Source organism: Pelophylax lessonae, assembly GCF_965119305.1.
Source record: "Pelophylax lessonae genome assembly, chromosome: 8".
In the NCBI taxonomy this organism is placed as follows: Eukaryota; Metazoa; Chordata; class Amphibia; order Anura; family Ranidae; genus Pelophylax; species Pelophylax lessonae.
The window spans coordinates 288,555,343-288,575,040 of record NC_138775.1 but is presented as its reverse complement, the minus strand read 5'-3'; the positions used below and the strand labels follow the sequence as shown (position 1 = coordinate 288,575,040).

The window sequence follows — 19,698 nt, the reverse complement described above, 5'->3', positions numbered from 1 at the left end:
AGGTCTTCCACCCCATCACAAAAACAGCAAGGCAAAGGCCGCAAGGCAACCAAGGAAGATCAGGGCTAGGTAAGATCGGCTCACTCCTTACACTCCCAAGACATGCCATATTGAGCAATTGGTAGGGTGCAAGGACTATTCGTCCCCTTGTAATAAGAGGAGAAATTGGCTGCTGCAAGTGTTGTCTTCCCTTGTTTTTCAATAAAGTTTATGAGCCCTACACCCTAATGGGACATACCTAAAACCCCAATATTGGCTCAATATAAACTACCAACAAGAGGCTTTATAATCCAATATAGACATCTGACAACAGTAATAAGATACAGGCCATACAGCAACATATGCTGCTTGCCATGTGGACATATGCACAATGATTAACAACTGTCAGAGGTCCCTCTGTTGTCTAAAGGTATGGTCAATGGTAGCCCTGGGGCCCATGTGAGCTGCACACCCTGTACATAGGGGATCACCCATGCGTTGAACTGCACAGATGTGTGCATCCCACATTAATACAAGGCTCGGATGTATTATTAAGTGACATTGTTTTTATGGTGTGGTGGAGGGACAGCATTGCTGTACCGTGTGGTTAAATCGTGTTCATATACTCAATTTTATTGGAACATTTTGATAAATAAAACTAACCTTTTAATTCATTCCAGCAAGTCTAGTTTTCTGCCTCAAAAACCGCTATTCCTCCATCATGTGGTAACCAACCTTTCCCCTTTTTGTTTATGCTTTTTTGGTAAGAGGGCAGAAAGCCAACACGGTGTTTAGACACGAGGAGTGTGACATTAACTACAGTATATAAGTACCCCAATTCTTTTATTTTTGTAGAACCTTCAGGGCCTTGGTGCAAGAAACCATGAAGGGCCCCCCTGACCCCCCCCCCTTTTCCATTCAAGCCCTGGGCTTCCAGTTCTAGGAGGGCGTCCATGGACATCCTCCCAGAACCCTGCCTTCCGCATGTCCCCTGGGGGACGCATCCAGCACGCTCTGTGACACAGCTAATCAAAGATCATGATCAGGGGCCAATCACAGCAGCCCTTTCCTATGTGATCAGCTGGTCACATGTAAACAGACTGGCCAGTTATCAGTAGACCTTTCTCCTACGCTGTGTCTGTTGTGAGGAAAGGAGAGCCATTAACCGGCAAGACTGTCAGTACATTGTTTATACTGATAGTCAGGGCACTGATTATTAGTTCCCTGATTATGAGTGCTGCCCCATCAGTGCCAATCAGTGCAACCTATCAGTGCCCGTCAGTGCCACCTATCAGTTCCCATCAATGCCGCCTATAAGTGCCAATCAGTGCTATCAATCAGAGCCACCTATCAGTGCTCATCAATGTCGCCTATCAGTGCTCATCAATGCCGCCTATCAGTGCCACCTAATAGTGCTGATTAGTGCAGTTCATCAGTGCTGCCCATCAGTGCAGCCCATCAGTGCCTCCTTAGCAGGACTCTGAGCTGAGAGCGTCTTGCTCATACAGCCCAGAGCCTGCCTCGACAGTTCCTCCTCTCTCCTGCCTCGCACGGATAGGAGAGAAGCCGTTCTGCTCCTTCTCCTCCCACCGCTATCCTATTGCGTGTGCACCTCATAAAGTGTGAAGCCCAGCAGCTGAATGATCAAATTCAGCTGCTTAGTTTCACACTTCCCGCAGTGCACACAGGAGAAGAGGGGCGCGAGGAGAAGGAGTAGATCGGCTTTCTCCTTTCCCATCCATGCAAGGGAGGGGGAACTGTCAGTGCAGACTCTGGGCTGTATGAGAGAGACAAGGCGGAATGCCAGGGCCCAGTCGCAAGTGCAACCTTTGTGACCCTGGTAGTTCTGCCACTGGCCCCATCATTGGTGTCTGTGGGAAGCAATAGTGCCACATCATTGGTGTCAGTGAGTGGAATAGTGCCCCATCATTGGTATCAGTGGGAGAAATAGTGCCTAATCTTTAATATGAGTGGGAGGAATAGTGCCTCATCATTAATATCAGTGGGAGGAATAGTGCCCTATCATTGTTGTCAGTGGGAGGAATTATGTTCCATTGTTGTTTCACTGTTGGTGTCAGTGAGAAGCATAGTGCTTCGTATTAGTGGGAAGAATTGTATCCCAAGGTCTCAATAAAGTTTAGCAAGGGGCTGCATACGACCCCCTGGGGCAAAATTTGGAACCCACTGGCTTATAGGGACTCTCTACCAAACACTCAGCTTCAAACAACTTGACACTACGTTCCCCTTAGGCTAGTTATACACATTAAGATTAAACTCGGTCAGCCCTATTGAATAAATTGGATTTCCCCATACACAGCTAAACAATGTGGATGGAGAAATCTCCACTGCCGGCTATCGTATCCTGATAGCTGCTGCTCCTGTGGCAGCCAAAATACCCCAGCAGTGACTGCATGTGATTGGCAGTCACTTTTAGCTGAGAATATTCTATTTCCTTTGAAATTGAAGTGGTGTATGGCCATCAGTTACATCATGGAGGACGGGGAAAGCAAACTGAGATATCTGCTCATGCTTTGGTGAGGCAGGCTCTGATGCAATCCAAAAACCTGTTGATTCTGTCAAAAATGTAAAGCTGTCCTGTGTCTTATGCACATTTCCCGTGTTATCTCAAACAGTCCTAGTTATTTTCTTGGACTACAGAATGATTAAAGAACGATACAAGGAAGAAAAATAAATAAAGAAAGGAAGAAAAGAAGGGATGACTAAAGGAAGCAATAAAGGAACACAAAACAATAAATTTATTTGGATTTAGTCACCTTCTTCCTCATAATCCCATTCTCCCCCTTCAGTCGTAGTGCAGTTTCTCTCTCCTCCCGTAGACGGCGCTCATATTTAATTTTTACATCCTGGATCTCTCGGTCTCCGTCCTCCTCAATCTGCTTCTTCATCTCTTCAAACTCTCTGTGATGTTGTCGGGCTTCATCCTGGGTCTGATGAGACAGATGTGACATTGGTTTAGGGCAGCCTTTCTCAACCATTTTACCCTAGAGGAACCCTTCAAATAATGTTACGTCTCAAAGGAAGCCCTGTTAAACCCAATATATCAGGGGCCAATTGGGAAAATGCTCCTTATATCAGTAGGAAGAATGCCCCCTAAATACTGCTAAAACCATCATTGGTGTCATGCCACTGACTGCCAAGTGATGTTGGACCTGGAACTAAGCAAGCACCATAAAATGAGAGGTCAATCAGCCACAGCTCAAGGAACCCCCAGCAACCTCTGAAGGAACTCTGGTCGGGAATGCCTGGTTTAAAGTCTACTCCCTTCACAAAGCCTAGAAAAACTCTGCAGTGATCTGGATGACTCCTTTCATATAACATATACTTACTAGTACCATCCCACTTCTATAGCTCTTTTTCTGCTAGCACCAACAACATGGGGAAATGCAGGGCTGCTGTTAGAAACCACAGGGCCCCGTAAGCCAACCTGACATGCGTTCCCACCAATAAACACAGTTTACCATGCTTCAGTTATGAATGAACACAGTGAGTGATCAGCACCGGTCACTGATTGTGTTCATTCAGGAAAGGAAGAGGCTTGTAAATATGACATATTTATTGGACCCTTCCCCAACGCTTCATCCTGAAAGATCCTATTGTGTGCTTGCAGCTGCCGGTGGGAAGGAGAGGAGGGAAACCGGCAGCACTGCTGGGTTGGGTTCTCAGAGTTGCCTGGTCTAGTCTGGTCTAGTTCACAGGGAAGGACTGGTGCAGCAGAGCGAGGGGGAGGGGGGGGGCTAGGGGCAATTACTGGGTGTAACCAATCCCCTGTATGGCTGTCTCTTTAGCAAGTGAAAGGGAGGGAGAGAAGAAGAAGCCAGCTTTCAGCATCTGCAGAATGCTGAAATAGGTTCCAAATGCAAATATCACACTTAGAATCAACTCCAGACCCTGCTTAGTTGATGAAGAAATAAGGAAGGAGTAGCCCACACCTGCCATCAAACAGCTTTTGATTCAATTGTCCAATTACTTTTGACCCCTTCAAAAAGGGGGATGGCTATTCTTAAGAGCTGTAATTCCCAAACCTTTCCTCCGAATTGAATGTACATATCCTTAAAGCGGTGTTCCAGCTGGGGAAAAAAAAAAAAAATTAAAAGTCAGCAGCTACAAATACTGTCCAGCGATGTCGACACCCCAGTCGATTTTCGGATCGGCTGCCGGGTGCTGCCGTCACCATTCGTTGTAAGGGAAACCGGCAGTGAAGCCTTTCAGCTTCACAGCTGATCCCCTACTGTGCATACGTGAAGGGTGCTGCGCTTTCTAATTGGCCCACCCTTCCCCCTGAAAGGTGCCAAATGTGGCATCGGAGGGGGGGAAGCACATCAGCAGCAGGGCCATCTTACTGAATGGGCACACTGGGCAGTTACCCGGGGGCCCCACTTGCCTGGGGGGCCCCACCTGCCCAGCTCCTGCCAAGCATTAGTCCCAATTCTCGTGTGCATCCCACCGCTGAACTTAGCAGGTGGCAAGCGCTTGTCAGCCCTGTGCTGCTGTCAGGCCACTTGGGCCGTGGAGGGGGGAGCCCACAACTGCAGGAATGCCAATTGTGTCTGACTCCTGTCCATGTGTGGGTTCACGGGACCCAGCCACCAGACTTGGAAGCTGTCATTAGCCTGTCACTCCTGTAATATAGCCTTATCAATAATTAGCATTTTGTATTTTCGTGGGTGATTGTGTACACAGGGCCCCAGTGCACTGCATTGCCCGGGGCCCTTTAATGCTCTTAAAGCGGAGTTCCGGGCACAGATGTCATTTTTTAATGAACATACCCCCGGGACAGTCAGGGCTAGCACATTCCACAATGGCTAGCCTCTGATCTGTCCCGGTTCGCACTTACCTTTTAGAAGAAATACTTACTTATAAAATTTCTTCCACAGCGTTTCCATCTCTGTTGTGGGCAGCTGAAGCCGGCGCGGTCCTCTTCTGTGTCTTCTTCCGCGTCTTCTTGTCCCAGAATGCGCCGCACCGGCCCCTCTCGTCACTTCCGGAGCGACGCCGCATTCCTCCACAGCTTCTGGGCATGCCCAGAAGCTGTTTAGCAGGGGAATGCGGCGTCGCCCGGAAATGACGAGCGGGGCCGATGTCGTCGCATTGATTCCTGGGAGCTGTGACGTTCAGCTCCCAGGAATCATAGCGAGACAGGAAGTGACGGGGTGAGCCGCGGCTCCGAGGGAGGAAGTACTCTGAGGTGAGTATCTTCGATCTTCAATTGCAAGGTAAGTAAACAAAAAAAAAAAAAATAACTACCCAATTCCTTTTTAGGTGAGGCATACCTAGCGGAGGGGCACAAAAAAAAAAATCTCGTTTTTGTGCCCGGAACTCCGCTTTAATATGGCACTGATCAGAAGTTCCACTTTTGGGTGGAACTCTGCTTTGAAATAAACCTGAGAGTGTGCACTTTCAGCCCATATCCCTTATATAACTATAGCTTGAATATGTTTTGGTAAATACCTGAAAAAACTAAAATTGTGCCTGTGTCCAAATATATATGGACCAAATAGTATTTATACAGCACAGCATTGACTGGAGTCAAAGTGAGAGTTTGCACTGTGGCGTTGTCCCCTCTACTACAGAACCCTATTGAAATGCCCTGCAGTCCTGATCTTACCTGCTGCAGCTGGGTCACCTTGTCATGCAGTTTAGTTTCATAGTACTCAGTCAGTTCCTCCAGAGCCTGGCTCTTACTCTCCTCCAGTTCATGCAGCTGACGCTCATCTTCCTCTTGCATCCGTTGTGACTTCACCTGCAGCTCCTGGTACTTTTCATACTCCAGCAGCAGCTTCTGGTTATTGGCTGTCTCTGGAGATGTAGAATAAGAAGAATTAAAAAAATCAGTCACAGAATACAACAAGCAACCAATCATAAATGTCCTTTATTGCCCAAACTAACAAATGCAATCTGATGGCAATAATGGGTTTGTGCACTCTACATATTTTGATTGCGCTATGCATTGCCTTATTGCAATAATTCCATAGATAGTTACAATTATTTTTAAATTAATTTATGTATCTATGGAGAAACACTTTGTGTGGCTGAGGGTATGGTTCTCACCGTCCCTATATACATACAAAATATGATTTCTTCCACCTTTCATTGAAATTATAAGGGCAACCAACAGACTATTATATAGTTAAAAAAAAATCTTGATATCTTTATTAAGTCTTCTTGTACCATAAAGAATTGTTTTCATAAAAACAGGTTAACATTCTAGAAGGAAGTCACTTTCTTCCATAATGTTAACATGTTTTAATGAAAACAAGTTTTTATGATACATGAATAATAATTGATATCAAGATGTTTAAAACTATATAATAGTATGTTGGTTGCGCTTAAAATCCCATTGAGAGGTGGTTATGTAGGTATGATAACTTCAATGTGCATTAAACCAGAATTGTAGACAAAAAAACCTAACTAGTCTAAATGTTCCCTCCACCCTCCTAACACCTACGGTAACTAACCTTTGTAATAAAGATATACAGTATACATGTACCTACTTTTAGGCTGCTCCGGTGCGGTCATGTGAACAGACAACCCCACCCCCATGTCAGCCAGCAGTGGCTGCAGGGGAGAGGAGGGAGCGTTGACAATGGATGGGCAATGGGAGCCTAGGGTGACATCACCACTCCCAGGAATTACATAGTTGTCAAGCTCTTCTCCCCTGCAGCCACCGCTGACTGACACAGGGGAGATCATGTGACCGAACTACAGCAGGCTGAGAACAGGTAGGTGTATACATCTTTCTTACACAGGTTAGACAGCATAGGTGTTGGGAGGTAGGAGGGGACATTTTTTTCTAAACAGCCTATCCCCATCCACAGGGGCCCCCTACCTGCATAAGCAGCTTCCTGGTAAAGATGAACCAACCCCCCAAGGCATTTTTACAGTAACCCTATATTAAAATTAAAGAGGATCTTTATTCCCACAAATACTGGAGGTGCTGACTTTTAACAGAAACCTATCCAGGGATCCAGCGCCGTCCTCACCCGGGCCGGTTCTTTGCCGGTCTTTTCGGGTCCACGGCGCCACCATCCGGCTGTGACTCCTTGCACATACAGTTTCTCGCTGTATTTTGTGAAGGGTCCTGCAGCCTTCTTCTTGGACCTAGTATTAATGGAACATTGTTTAAATGTTGCTTGATAGGTCCACTATAAGCTCTTACGTCTCTCCTTTAGAAAGCACCATTCTCAAAGGGGGGGGGGGGGTAAATTTTTAAGACTTTTGCCTAAGAATTCCACTTTTAAAATCTAACAAACGTGTCTTTGTGTAAATATGTATACATCAAGACTGGGAAAAGAAAAGGCAGAACTGGGAGCCAATTAGGTGAGCTGCATGCAACTGTATTGAAAAGTAACATGCTGATGGAGAAAAGAGCTGAGCGAGCAGAGGGATGACCTCATCAGTCTGCTGCTGCGCACTGTCCAATAAGCTGGCAGAAGGTGGAGAGAGGATACGATTGTATTCCTTCTACAGACTTAAACTGCACCAGAAAACCCTATGGCAGGTAAAACACCTTGTTTTATGTACATATGTCATATATTTAGCTGCTTCCCTAGAGTTTAGCTCTTAATAAACCCCAAAAAATTCCAAAACTGTCCCAAATTGATGTAGAAGTGTAGATTTTTCTATATACTGGTACACTACTATAGCAAAGTACGAGGTCTGTTTGGAAAAAGTCCAGGCATTGTTAAAATAACAAGAACGCTGTGCACAACATCGATCTAACCTGGCAGCCAAGGAGAGTGGACTAGAATGACAATGTGTGAACAATGACGACTTCACTGTACTAGTCAGTGGGGGCACTAGATGCTGTTGGGTGAGCATGTGTACTGTGTGGTCCTCGCATTTAAAATGACTGAGCGAGGAGAGCAACTAATCTGCATCAAATTTTGTGTTAAGCTTGTGCATTGCTCTGCGGAAACTATTCGGGTGATTCCAAAGGCTTTTGGGACGATGCAATAAGTGCAACGCATATGTAGAACCCTACAGGTAGGTGCTAGGTAAAATATAGTGTGCTTTGTCTGCCTAACAGCAGAGCCATGATTTCTTTTGGTCAGGTAGGTTGTCATGGCTCCCACTTGTGTCTGCTGAGAGGGGAGTCTCCCCATTTTATTGGGCAATGGAGGAAACCCAATCAAGGACACATTCAGGCTTGTAACTACCCCAGAAGGCAGATTCTGCCACAGAGGATTCTGGAAGTGGGTATAAGTTTGAGGGGAGTACATGACTCAGTGTCTATGGTGGGAAGCAGAGTCCCAGGAGGGAGAGTATGGCTGTCTCTCCTCCTGTCAGAGGAGGCGGATGTCTCTGGGTGCTGCCTGAGAATCCAGAGGGTGCTGAGTTGAGCTGAAGGGGATCCGGTGTGCCGAGAACCAGCGGAGAGAGGGAGAGAGGGGTCCAGTCCCAGGAAAGCCTACAAAGGTCTTGAGTACTGTGGATTGCCCTTGGGGGTCTACCTAGAGTCAGAGAGGACCACTCCGGAGAAGGTTCTGGGATCCAAGAGTCAGCTAGTTGTAAAGGAGGTGCCTGGTCAGAAGACCCTGAAGTGTCAGAGGGGGTACCTAGGTTGAGGACCCTGAAGTATTAGAGGGGGTACCTAGGTTGAGGACCCTGAAGTGTAAAGGGGGCGTCTGCAGCTCGGGCCCTGAAGAGTCGGTGTAGTGTGGAGTGTACAGGTTGAGAGTTGCAGCAGCACAGGATTTTACACAGAGCTACCTCAAGCCGGCACAAGGCTGGAGGGAGCTGTTCAAGGACTTTTGAGCAAAGCAGTGTCAGAAGTCAAGTATGCTACAGTCCTGGATCTTCTGAATTAAAGTCGAGGTTCCAGCACAGTTTTCAGTGATACAATATCTTTAAGCGTCAGGAAGCGTTGGCCGGCATTCAGCTGGCGCCAAGACAGCGCTTACAGGCATTTTTCTACAAAGTCCCAAAACTGTACCTAATTGAGCCAGAGGAGTATCCCACTCATTCCCTTCTCCCATCCCCTAAACTTAATAAAACAAAACAAACCAAGATACCGGAATTGTCATTGTCTCAGTTCTCACACCTGGGGTTACAGCTCAAAAGTGCTGGGAGTGTTACCGGGACAATGGCAGACCCACATCAGGCCCAATGCCTGGAAAACCTGCTACACAAATAAAAGTGGTGGCACAAACACTTAAAATATGGTCCATGTCTTTAAAAAGTGATCCATGTTCCAGAATCCACGTTTCTGCAATCAACAAATATCGGCGATTGATAGTGCAAGAACTAGAAACTGATCTGAGTGCGGGTAGAATGCTGCGTGGTGCACCAGTGGCAAAGAATACACTAGAGGCCAAGGTGGATGAGAACAGTATATTGAGAAAGTCCCAACAGGTCAAGCCTGGAGGATAGACACATCCAAAATTTAAAACATATCTCCTGTGCTCGAGTGGTGTATGATGGGGGAATCAAATGTATATAGGTGTTAAAGTGGACTTAAGTTGGTATTATTGCTTGTGGTCTTGCTGCTCCCTCAGGACCAAGGGTATCCGAAACACACTAAAAGACAACAAGAGAATAAAAAAAAAAAAAACAACAAGAGAAGGGCGCACCGACCTAGTGCATTACCACTAAAAGGATTTATTAAAATTTTAAAAGGCATATATTATACTCACAAAACAATAGTAGATATCACGCATATAAACAAGATCAACACAAGATCTCCAAGGTAGCCAAGGCACTGCACGGTGCTGGATAGCATGCAGTGGTCCACATGAATCTGCTGGGGCTCGGCTGACGCATATCGAGGGCAGACCCTTCTTACTCAGAGCCGAAAGGTGCTGCTAGACCACACTCTGCACTTGCAAGGGGCTAAATAGAGAGCTGGCTTCACCCACTCCTGTCCCGCCGGAGATTTTGTGTTGATCTTGTTTATATGCGTGATATCTATTATACTTTGTGAGTATAAAATATACCTTTTAAAAATTGTAACAAATCCTTTTAGTGGTAATGCACTAGGATAGACACATCCAACCAGAGCCACCACAAAGGAGCAGAGTCAGAGTGGCAGAGTCTGAGAGCGTGATGTCATCAGCTCCTCCCACTCAGCCAATCAGAGGAAGCTTTGCATTCACAAAATACACAGCTGCCTATGAATGGCTGAGCTCCACTCAACCAAGCCCTGTTTTGTTCCAGGTGTGAGATGGGAACCCAGAACTGTGTACTGTATGTAGCTAAAGTTACATGCAGTACATACAGTGTTTTGAGACACTGCAGCACTTAGTGAAGCAAATAGTTAGTTTGGACCAGCTTGGTGCAAACAAACTTTTTAAATAAGCTCTGCCCTGACCCAAGATGACCACAGAGGCCACATGGGGGCGCCAGTATCCAATTAGACAGCTGTCTCCCTATGACTGCAGAAAGTCATAGAGGAACCAAGTTCCTCACAACTTCCTTCCCCTTCTACATTGCCGCTTCGGTCAAGTGCTGCCTTCAGTGGGGAATACAGACTGCACCTGCCTACATTGGGATTCAAAAAAATGGATTTTGACGCAGGATCTTGGCATGCAACGCATCATGGTAAAATTTGCTATGAGGCTTCCGATACCAGAGAAGAAGGAACATTGTGCTGCAGTTGCTAATGACTTGCTTCAAACTGCTACCAATGAACCAAGTTTCCTCAAGAAGGTCATAACCAGAGATGAATCGTGGGTCTGCGGCTATGATCCAAAAAAGAAAGCCCAGTCATCCCAATGGAAATGGTATATTTGAAGGATACTGAGTCTGCATTGCTCCTGTATGTTTCTTGTATCTTCTTCAATATATGTCTCTACTTTTCAGATTACATGGCTCAATACTTTCCAGACAGACCTAGTGTTATGTATATAGGCATATTTCCATCTACATACCTAGATCCTGCATCTCTCGAGACTGTCTTTCTATAAGGTCAGCCATGTCCTCCTGATGTTTCAGCTCTTGTTTCTCAGCTTCGGCTTTTAGGATCTGGTGAAGGATTTGGACAGTTACAGAGGTGCGCTCCTCCAGTTAGAATATGGAAGGGTTGATGACATTGGGGTTTTAGTAGAAGCTTGTACCTGGTTTGTGGTCTTCAGCACCTCCATTTCCTGGATGAACTTCTCAGTCAGCTCTTTCAGCTTCTCGTTATAATTCATGTCTTTCAGGCGGAGTTGATATTCGTTCTCCATTTTCAGTTCCTCTACGCGTGTCTTTAGTTCCAGCATCACCTGGTTCTATAAAAAAACAGGATTGTATGAACAAGAGGATGCTCATCCCACCCTTACATAATTATATTGTCTCAGCATAAATCCCACTTATACAGCAGGGTTACCAAATTACTTTGGGTATCTTATCATTAGACTAAATACAGAGTCGAGCTCCAGGCTAGGAAAAAAATAAATCTCACATATGCAGGATAAAATGTTCATTTTTGTTTAGGGAGGAATTATTATGGAAGAAATGGGAAAATCAGGAAGCCGGCAAGTCAAGACATTCATATACGAAAGTTCTTTTATTTGCTACAGAGTAAATACATACCCGTGTTTCCCCGAAAATAAGACCGGGTCTTAAAATTAATTTTGGCTACAAAAAACACACTAGGGCTTATTTTCAGGGGATGTCTTTTTCTATGTCCCCGGTCTTTTCTCCCCTTCTACACCTGTCAGCTTAGGAGTCATCATGTTGACATCTTTAATCTCAAAAATAAGCCTTAGCTAAAAAGTCATTGTTAAAATATGCAATCTATTTTGTATAAAATATTATATAATTTGTTGCGAGTCTCCTTTTGTAACTTTATTGTCGAAAATACCTTACTTACAGTGCTGCTGGGCGCTCACGTGATCAGCCGGAGCTCTTCTTCCCTGCTCCGAGCACTGTCAATGGAAGGGCTGAGATCCCTGCTGACGTCAGCCCTGCTCCGAGCACTGCCGACAGAGGAGCTGCTGACGTCAGCTGGGATGAGAGGAGAAGATCTCTGGGGGGTCACGTGAGTGCCCAGCGGCGCTGTAAATAAGGTATTTTCGATGATAAAGATAGAAAAGGAGACACACTGCACATTATATCATCTTTTTACAAAACGAATTACATACATTTACATGGACATTACTAGGGCTTATTTTTGGGGTAGGCCTTTTATTACAGCCCTCCCCGAAAATTGCACTAGGTCTTTTTTTTGGAGTAGGGCTTATTTTCGGGGGAAACAGGGTAGATAAATGTTTACATGTTTCGACCCAAAGCCTTAGTCATAGCATTCAAAGCATTTGGAAGAATACTTACCTCCAGAATGTAGCAGAAGCCTCCTGCATTGTAAGTGACAACGTTGGTGGGAGGCAACACAACCGTAGAAGATGAGTGGCTTTAGAGGACCAATTGTCACAACTAGAATTGGCAGATGGAGGTTGGACACAGCACAAGTTCATTAGTAGGCTCGCAGCCAATGATTTTGACTGTAAATCTGCTGATTGCTGTAGCCAATCACTGCACAGATCTATGTGTGTTAGTATACACAGATCTGACTTGTTCTTCTCCCTGATTTCACTTATCGTTCTGAGCTGAAATCAGGGAGGAAAGCCAGCCAGTCTACACGCATACCCTTGTTTGGCACACAGTTAATCCTTTGATTGCCCTCCTGATCACACCTGTCACCCAGCCAGTGTCATTAGTACAGTGTCAGTGTACAATATTATCACTGATCACTGTATTAGTGTCACTAGCGACAGCAGATAGTGTCAGTCAGAGTCAGTTAACATCCCTTCTAGCCAGTGTCAGTTAGCGGCAGTCCCTGATTGCCCTTCACACTATAAGTCGATAATCACTATTACTAGTATAGCGTCTGTCCAGGTCTGTATCCTGATGATGGTCAGAACTATACTAGTGTTCCCAAAAAAAAAAGTGGCCACAACAATTTTTGAGCTTTATTGAGGCATGTAGCAGGATACATTTTGGCCTCAATTTATGAAGAAATTAGATTTTATTTGATATGTTTTATAACAGAAATTTTTTTTTCTTTTTTTAATGTTGTCTTTTTAATTTCTATAATAAAAAATCCAATGATGATCAAATGCCACAAAAAGAAAGCTCTATTTGTTTGAAAAATAAATCCTATATAAATGTTATTTGGGTACAGTGTTGCATGACCACGCAATAGCAGAAAATGACCTGGTCATGAAGGGGGTAAAACCTTCCGGAGGTGAAATGGTTAAAAAAAAAAAGGGGCAGACTGGATGGACCACTTGGTCTTTTTTCTGCCGTAAATTTTCTAAATGTTTATAAAGTCTCAATGGGGAACGTGGACAAGCTCCATCCGATGCGAACGTACAATGTGGGCTTGGAAGCGACAGCCTCTTCTGCTATTAGTTCTGAAGAAGAATAAAAATGAAGTTCTTTTCATAATATGGTTGCTCATCCTTACCTTCTCTTCCAGATCAGACTTGGTAATCAGAACCTCTTCAGCATACCCCAGTTCTTTATCCCTTTTCAATCCTCGACCCTCCTTATCAGAGATTTTCCAAAGCATTAGGCAGCCGTCTTCAGAGACGGACAGAAGATACTGGTCGTCATATGTCACCACCAGCTAGAAGAACAGAGTTGGTCACATTGAGGGCTGAACATGCAAGGAACTGAACAACAGAAAATGAAAAGAAAATGGAAGACAATCACTCAGGTTATAGATAGCAAAGGATGTAAGGAGAGGAACGGAGAACAAAAAGATCTGACTGCCAAAGTCTATAGAGTCACTGGAGTGAACAGTTATAGGTTATTTTCAGGGGCAGACTGACCATTAGGGCACTCAGGCACTGCCCGAGGGCCTGGGGCTGGTAGGGGGCCCTATCAGGGTTGCCAACCTCATTAATTTCAGGGACAGCTATCACAGATTTTTACCTCTGTCTCTGAAAAGTCTGTTACTGTCATCCATTGTCTGTAAATATCCTGAGGCTATAGCCGCTCCACCTCTCCACTGCCTAAAGTGGGGTACACATTAATAGAAAATCTGCCGAAAATGCCCGTCCGAGGTAAAATTGTACAATTTTCGGCTCGTGTGTTCACAAATTTCAGCAGCCGATGCCAACATTTTCAACGAAAATTTTTTATCAAACCAAAATTTTTATTGTCCGTCCCCAGATGACCAATTTTCGTTTAATGTGTATGCAGTACGTCCATGAAAAATCGGATACGAAAGACCGCGCATGATCTAAAGTTGCTGACGACCCGGAAGTCTAGGAACAAATGTCCCAAAAAAAAAAAATCGGACGAGAAATTTCGTGAACATTTATGCACTGTCTACTAAAAACGGTTATGAACGCTGAGCATGAGAGAGAAAAATCAGAGGATATTTCGTCCGATTTCCACCAAGTGTGTACGGGCCTTAAGTTCGAGACTGCTCAGAGGAAGGCTCAATTGTGGCGGCTACCAGTGTCATCCAGCTGGATCTGAAGCCTAAAGGTCATCTTTGGGATATATACTCCTCTTGATGAGGTTAACCACTATAAAAGCTCTCCTTTTGAGGGATGAGGATTTAGTGGAAAATGCCATCTAATCATCTGAACCATTAATATATTAAATTACTGAGCCTAGGATCATCCCACTAAAGGGTCTTTTTTTGCTGGTGTCATCTTCCCTCTATGACCTACCAAATGCTTTGAACTGGTTTTCTCCATTGGTTTCCTTGTGAGACGCTTTCATCTACAACTTGCCACCAACAGATAGCACAAATTGAGTATTCTTGAGAACACTACTTCTTTTATTGGTTCGTAAGTCTCCTGAGGAAGCTATGTTATCATGGTGAAACGTGTAGAGCCGACACCATCACAAGTGCCTTTTTTGTACTTTTATATGCTGTTAAATGTTTTTCATGTTTTCTGAATACAAACCTTATGAATTTTATATAAAATCGAGTTTTTCTCCATCAATTGTTTTTTTATATTACCCATGCACCGTTAAAGTCCCAAAAAAACCCTATTGACATTTTGCATTTACATATTGGGGATGTGGTGCATTTTTCTTATCCTCCAGCAAAAATCTCATATTACTCTCCACTGCCTGTTCAGCCAATGGGAATGCAGTGTATCCGCCCCTTCCCCAGTGCGGCTTGTTTGACTTTAGAAGAGGAGATGCCGGCAGCTGGAGGAGATGAGAGGGAGGAGGGTACACAGCCTGCACTGTGGGACGGGCTGCAGCCTGCTTGAAGGTAAGCTCACTGGGCTGAACTAAAATGTAGTTTTGTCAGTGCTTACTCTGATGAGCAGGAGGGGAGGGGGCAGGCTGTGTTCCTTCTAGAAAGGTTTCTTTCTGTCTCTGAGGCTGTTAGATCGATTTTCTGTGTGAGGAGCAGTGCACTGCTTTAGGAGGAAGGACATATTCTGGTGGTTGTGGTTTTATTGGAGTGATATGCAGCTGCAGGCATCATCCTGGTATTGTTTTTTTAGAGCCGGCGGTCGGCTTTCAGGATATGGCAACCGATGCCGCTCAGCAGCCACTCGGCTGTTGTCCCGAGTGGGAGGGGATGTCCGTCCGTCCCCCTCCCGCCGCCTTCCGCGGCTCTGCGCAGGTCTCCCGTCCCACCTGGAGACCTGAGCAACCAGCCGGCACGTCCGCTGGTTGGAGTCCCAAACGAAGCTGGATTGGGCTCCTATCATGTAACCCGAAAGCGACGTCACTTCCGTGTTTACTCGGCTGCCAATGGCGCTGATTTAAAAAAAATGTCAGTATTAAAAAATGATTGTCCAGTGGGAGTGCTCCGCCATCATACTGGCCTTTTGGTAGGAATGGCTGGGCTGTATAGTATCTCTGCTGGTATGATGGTGTCTCTGAAGGTTTGTCCTTTAGGAACAGAAACCGGGGCGCTCGCTGGGTAAGGTGGGGCATGGGAGTAATTCCACAGTGATCAACTGGAGGCACCCAGTGCCTCCTCATTTGAATGATGCTACCTGGTCTGGCCATGGGCTGCAAAGGCAGAAAGCCCACGGTGTCAGTGCACCCTTAGAGTTGGTCGCCCCAGGGGTGCTCTTAGTATCTCTTGGGCGTGGGAAACCCACAGTGAGAAAGCGTACAAGGCCACATCACCTGCTGCTTTATTCTGCACAGCGCCTTTTGGGCTTGCCCTTTTAACTAAGTTTGCAACGATTTTTGTTTGTGGGCCGCAAGGCCTAGCCAATGCACTTGCATGGGCACTTATCTATTTTAATAATTTTTCTCTCCACGCGTTTGTCACTTTGCACTTTTGTCTGTATTTCTTTTCACTTGGATGGAGGATGTGGGTCCTCGGGCCTGCCCTGAAGTCTAGAGGGGAGGATCTGTAGCGTCAGGTTCCTTCCTCCCCTGAACCAGGGGGATTTCTCTTCTTGAGAGTCCCTCACCTAGTACTTGGTGGTCGGTTTTGGTTGACCATGAGTAGAGGGGTCCACCAGGAATTTTGGGGCTAAGTGTCCCACAAGTGGAAAGAAAAGCTGAAAGTTGAAAGGAAAGGTCCTTTCAACTTTCAGCTTTTCTGATACAGGGATGGAGATGCTGGGCATTACCTGCTGGTGTCTCACTTAAAATCCCACATAGCCTACATTGTTCATATAACCAGGGATGGAGGCGCTGTGCCTACAGGCTAGTGCCTCATTTACCCACCGTGCGATTTTCATGCGTTTTTGGTGGATGCAGCCTGATTTGACCTCAGTTTTTTCATATACAGGGATAGAGACCATAGCATGACCTGCTTGTGTCTCATTTAAAGTCCCAAATATTTTATGAAATTAGGGATGGAGGCACTGTGCTTTACAGGCCAATGCCTCATATAAAGTCCCAATCTGTGTTTTATACTGCATTCACCAAGGGGATGGAGGTGTATGCTTCTCAGCTAGTCCTTTTCAGTTTTGTACCATCGCTACAACATAGCTATTAGAGCTATGATATATCAGACCAGTCATAGATGGGAGCGGGTTGGGGGAGGTTTGGGCTGCCTCCCTCCCACCTGTCTCCCATCTATCCATTAGCAGCCATGTGCTTCCATTGTGGAGACACTCAAAATAGTCAGTGTTAGGACTGCAAGTAACACAGGGTGCCGTGTAGAGGCCTTGCAGCTTACACATGCATTTACAAATGCGTGTCAACTAAACCCCTGTTCTTTATTTATATTGTCAGACAGGTCTACTTGGTTGGTGGCAGACTGGAGGGTGAGTACATCATACTGGGGGCTGGCTGGCTTCCATGCACCTCATTTAATCCTTTCAAATTTCAGCTTTTCTGATACAGGGATGGAGACACTGGGCATTACCTGCTGGTGTCTCACTTAAAGTCCCACATAGCCTACATTGTTCATTCAGTGGACCACAAGTGTGCTTTGCTCCTGTGTGAGTTTAGGGTAAGGTCCTACTTCTTCAGGAGATGGACTGGAGACACCCTTAAATGCACTTTTGTTTGTGTGTGTTTTTCACATGCACTTTTTTGTTCGCTTACAGGTGTTGCCAACCACTGCGGTTTAAAAAAATAATATATGGGGGAAGAGCGAGCCCACAGACACCCTCCAAACCTTGTGGAAAGTCTTCCTGGAACAGTGGAGGCTTGTTATAGCTACAAAGAATGGCAACTACTGTACAGTAGTTATTATTGGCCATGGTTTTGGAATGAGAGAGCCAACAAGCTTAAATAGGTGTGATGGTTAGGTGTCCACAAAGTTTTGGTCATTTAGTGCACATTGCCAGATCTTACAGGAAATTTAAGCTACAGTCAATTTAGTCATATACCAGTATGTCTTGAGGTTGCTAGTAAAGGTAGGTAAAAAGGAGCGCCCGATATCCAATGAAATACAAGCTGGAAGGTGAATTTATGATTGTTTTTACTGAAAATAGCAACAAGTGATCAGGCCAACGTGTTTCAGGGGATCAGAGACTCCCCCTTCCTCAAGGTTGTTTCTGTATGGTAATGATGAATGGGGAATCCTAAACGGTTTGTCTGACACAGAAATTGGAATGGTGAATGTCTGCTGTGTTTGCAGAGACAGCTTAGGCTTTGGGTTGCTAGTGGAAGCCAAAAAAACCCACATCTTTGCTAACATCTCTGCCCTTTATTTTTGTAATTGGAGAGAACTACAACATTATTACAACCCATTTACTACAAGTAATGAATGCTTTGCTCTCACCTTTGTCACTGGCCCTGCATGGCCCTGGTACTCGTTATATTCCTTCTGTGGAGGAAGGGGGCATTTCATGGATCGTACAGTGCCACTGGCCGTGCCCGTAAATATCATCTTTCCAGAGTGAGAGATGGTGACGGCCGTGTATGTGACGTCGAAGGATGGAACTTCCTGCTTGATCTAAAGCAAATTGAAATAGTAATATACAGTGAAATTTTGGCACAAAAAAAAAAAAAGTTTACCCTAAATCCCTGGTGCCCAACCTGTGGTCCAGGGGCACCATAAACCCCCTTGGGGCCACTGAAGACTCTTGTCTTTACCCATTCAACTGTTATAGTAGTAAATTCTAGCAGCCTCATGGAATATGTCTCCAGCCTATGCCTGTCTCCAAAAGCATGTCCCCAGTCTCCAAAAACTTGACACCTGCCCACACTGCCAAAAGTACCAATACCTGATCACGTGATCATGGTATCACTGTGCCCAACTGGCCAGCAAACTCGTCGCCTGACCTAAACCCCATAGAGAATCTGTGGGGTATTGTCAAGAGGAAGATGACAGACACCAGACCCAACAATGCAGATGAGCTAAATGCCGTTTTCAAGGAAACCTGAGCTTCCATAACACCTCAGCAGTGCCACAGGCTGATCACTTCCATGCCACTCTGCATTGATGCAGTCATTTATGCAAAAGGAGCCCCGACCCCGAATTATTGAGTGCATCCTATACTGTACATGGACAGACTTTTCACTAAGCCAACATTTCTGTATTAAAAATCCCTTTTTTTTTTATTGGTCTAATGTAATATTCTCATTTTTTGAGATACTGAATTTTGGGGTGTAACTAGCTGTAAGCCATAATCATCAAAATTAAAAAATATATCACTCTGTGTGTAACAGATCTATATAAAATATATGAGTTTCTTTTTTAATTGAATTACTGAAATAAATTAACTTTTTGATGACATTATAAATTAGATGCACCTGTACTTGTATATATATATATTATACACACACACAACTTAACTGCAGTTTTTAAAAGCACAGAACAATAGACCGGATTACTTTACCTGGGAATCAATAATTTCCTTCAGTGTCTGGTCAGATCCAACAGCAAAAATAGTTTTGGAGTCTGGCATTAGGGCGACGCAGCTGTAACTGCAGGTTTTCATGACGCATTCAGATTCCCTCTTACCGATGAGTGTATTCCATTCATACACGGCGCCATCTGTGCCGCAGGACACCAATTTACTGTCATCTGCACTCCAAGCCACAGAGCGCACCTGTATATAGAGGACTGGACTTCATTATTAATGAAAGCAAATTTCCATTTTCCCTATGAGGCTGATTTATTTCAGGGGCGTTTCGCCTCACCCTGCTTAGTCATTGAGGTGGGGATTTATTTTATAGTAGGCTAAGCCCTGGGGGCAGGGTGAAATGCATTTGAGCGTGGCCTGGATGGAGCTGGGCTGAGGACGTTTTCATCTAAGTGACTGTCGTGTCTTGCTGGACACTTAGGTGATTGGAGAGGAGCGCTCAATGTCCAAAAAAAAAAAAAAAAAAATCTCACTTGATGGATTTTATAGTTGTTTACAGTAGTGTATTTTGGTT

At 45.0% G+C, this 19,698-nt stretch overlaps 1 protein-coding gene across 1 annotated transcript in view; it reads right to left on the bottom strand.

Annotated features, from left to right (window-relative positions):
• The window catches only part of CFAP57 (cilia and flagella associated protein 57), an 89,435-nt gene that overhangs the window by 28,895 nt on the left and 40,842 nt on the right, over window positions 1-19,698 (bottom strand). Inside the window, exons 10-16 of the mRNA XM_082264798.1 lie at window positions 19,158-19,370; window positions 18,098-18,271; window positions 13,385-13,546; window positions 11,052-11,207; window positions 10,866-10,959; window positions 5,606-5,796; window positions 2,754-2,927 (exon numbers count right to left, since the gene is read on the bottom strand). Coding sequence (XP_082120924.1) covers window positions 2,754-2,927; window positions 5,606-5,796; window positions 10,866-10,959; window positions 11,052-11,207; window positions 13,385-13,546; window positions 18,098-18,271; window positions 19,158-19,370 — 1,164 coding nt within the window. The remainder of the gene's footprint in view (window positions 1-2,753; window positions 2,928-5,605; window positions 5,797-10,865; window positions 10,960-11,051; window positions 11,208-13,384; window positions 13,547-18,097; window positions 18,272-19,157; window positions 19,371-19,698) is intronic.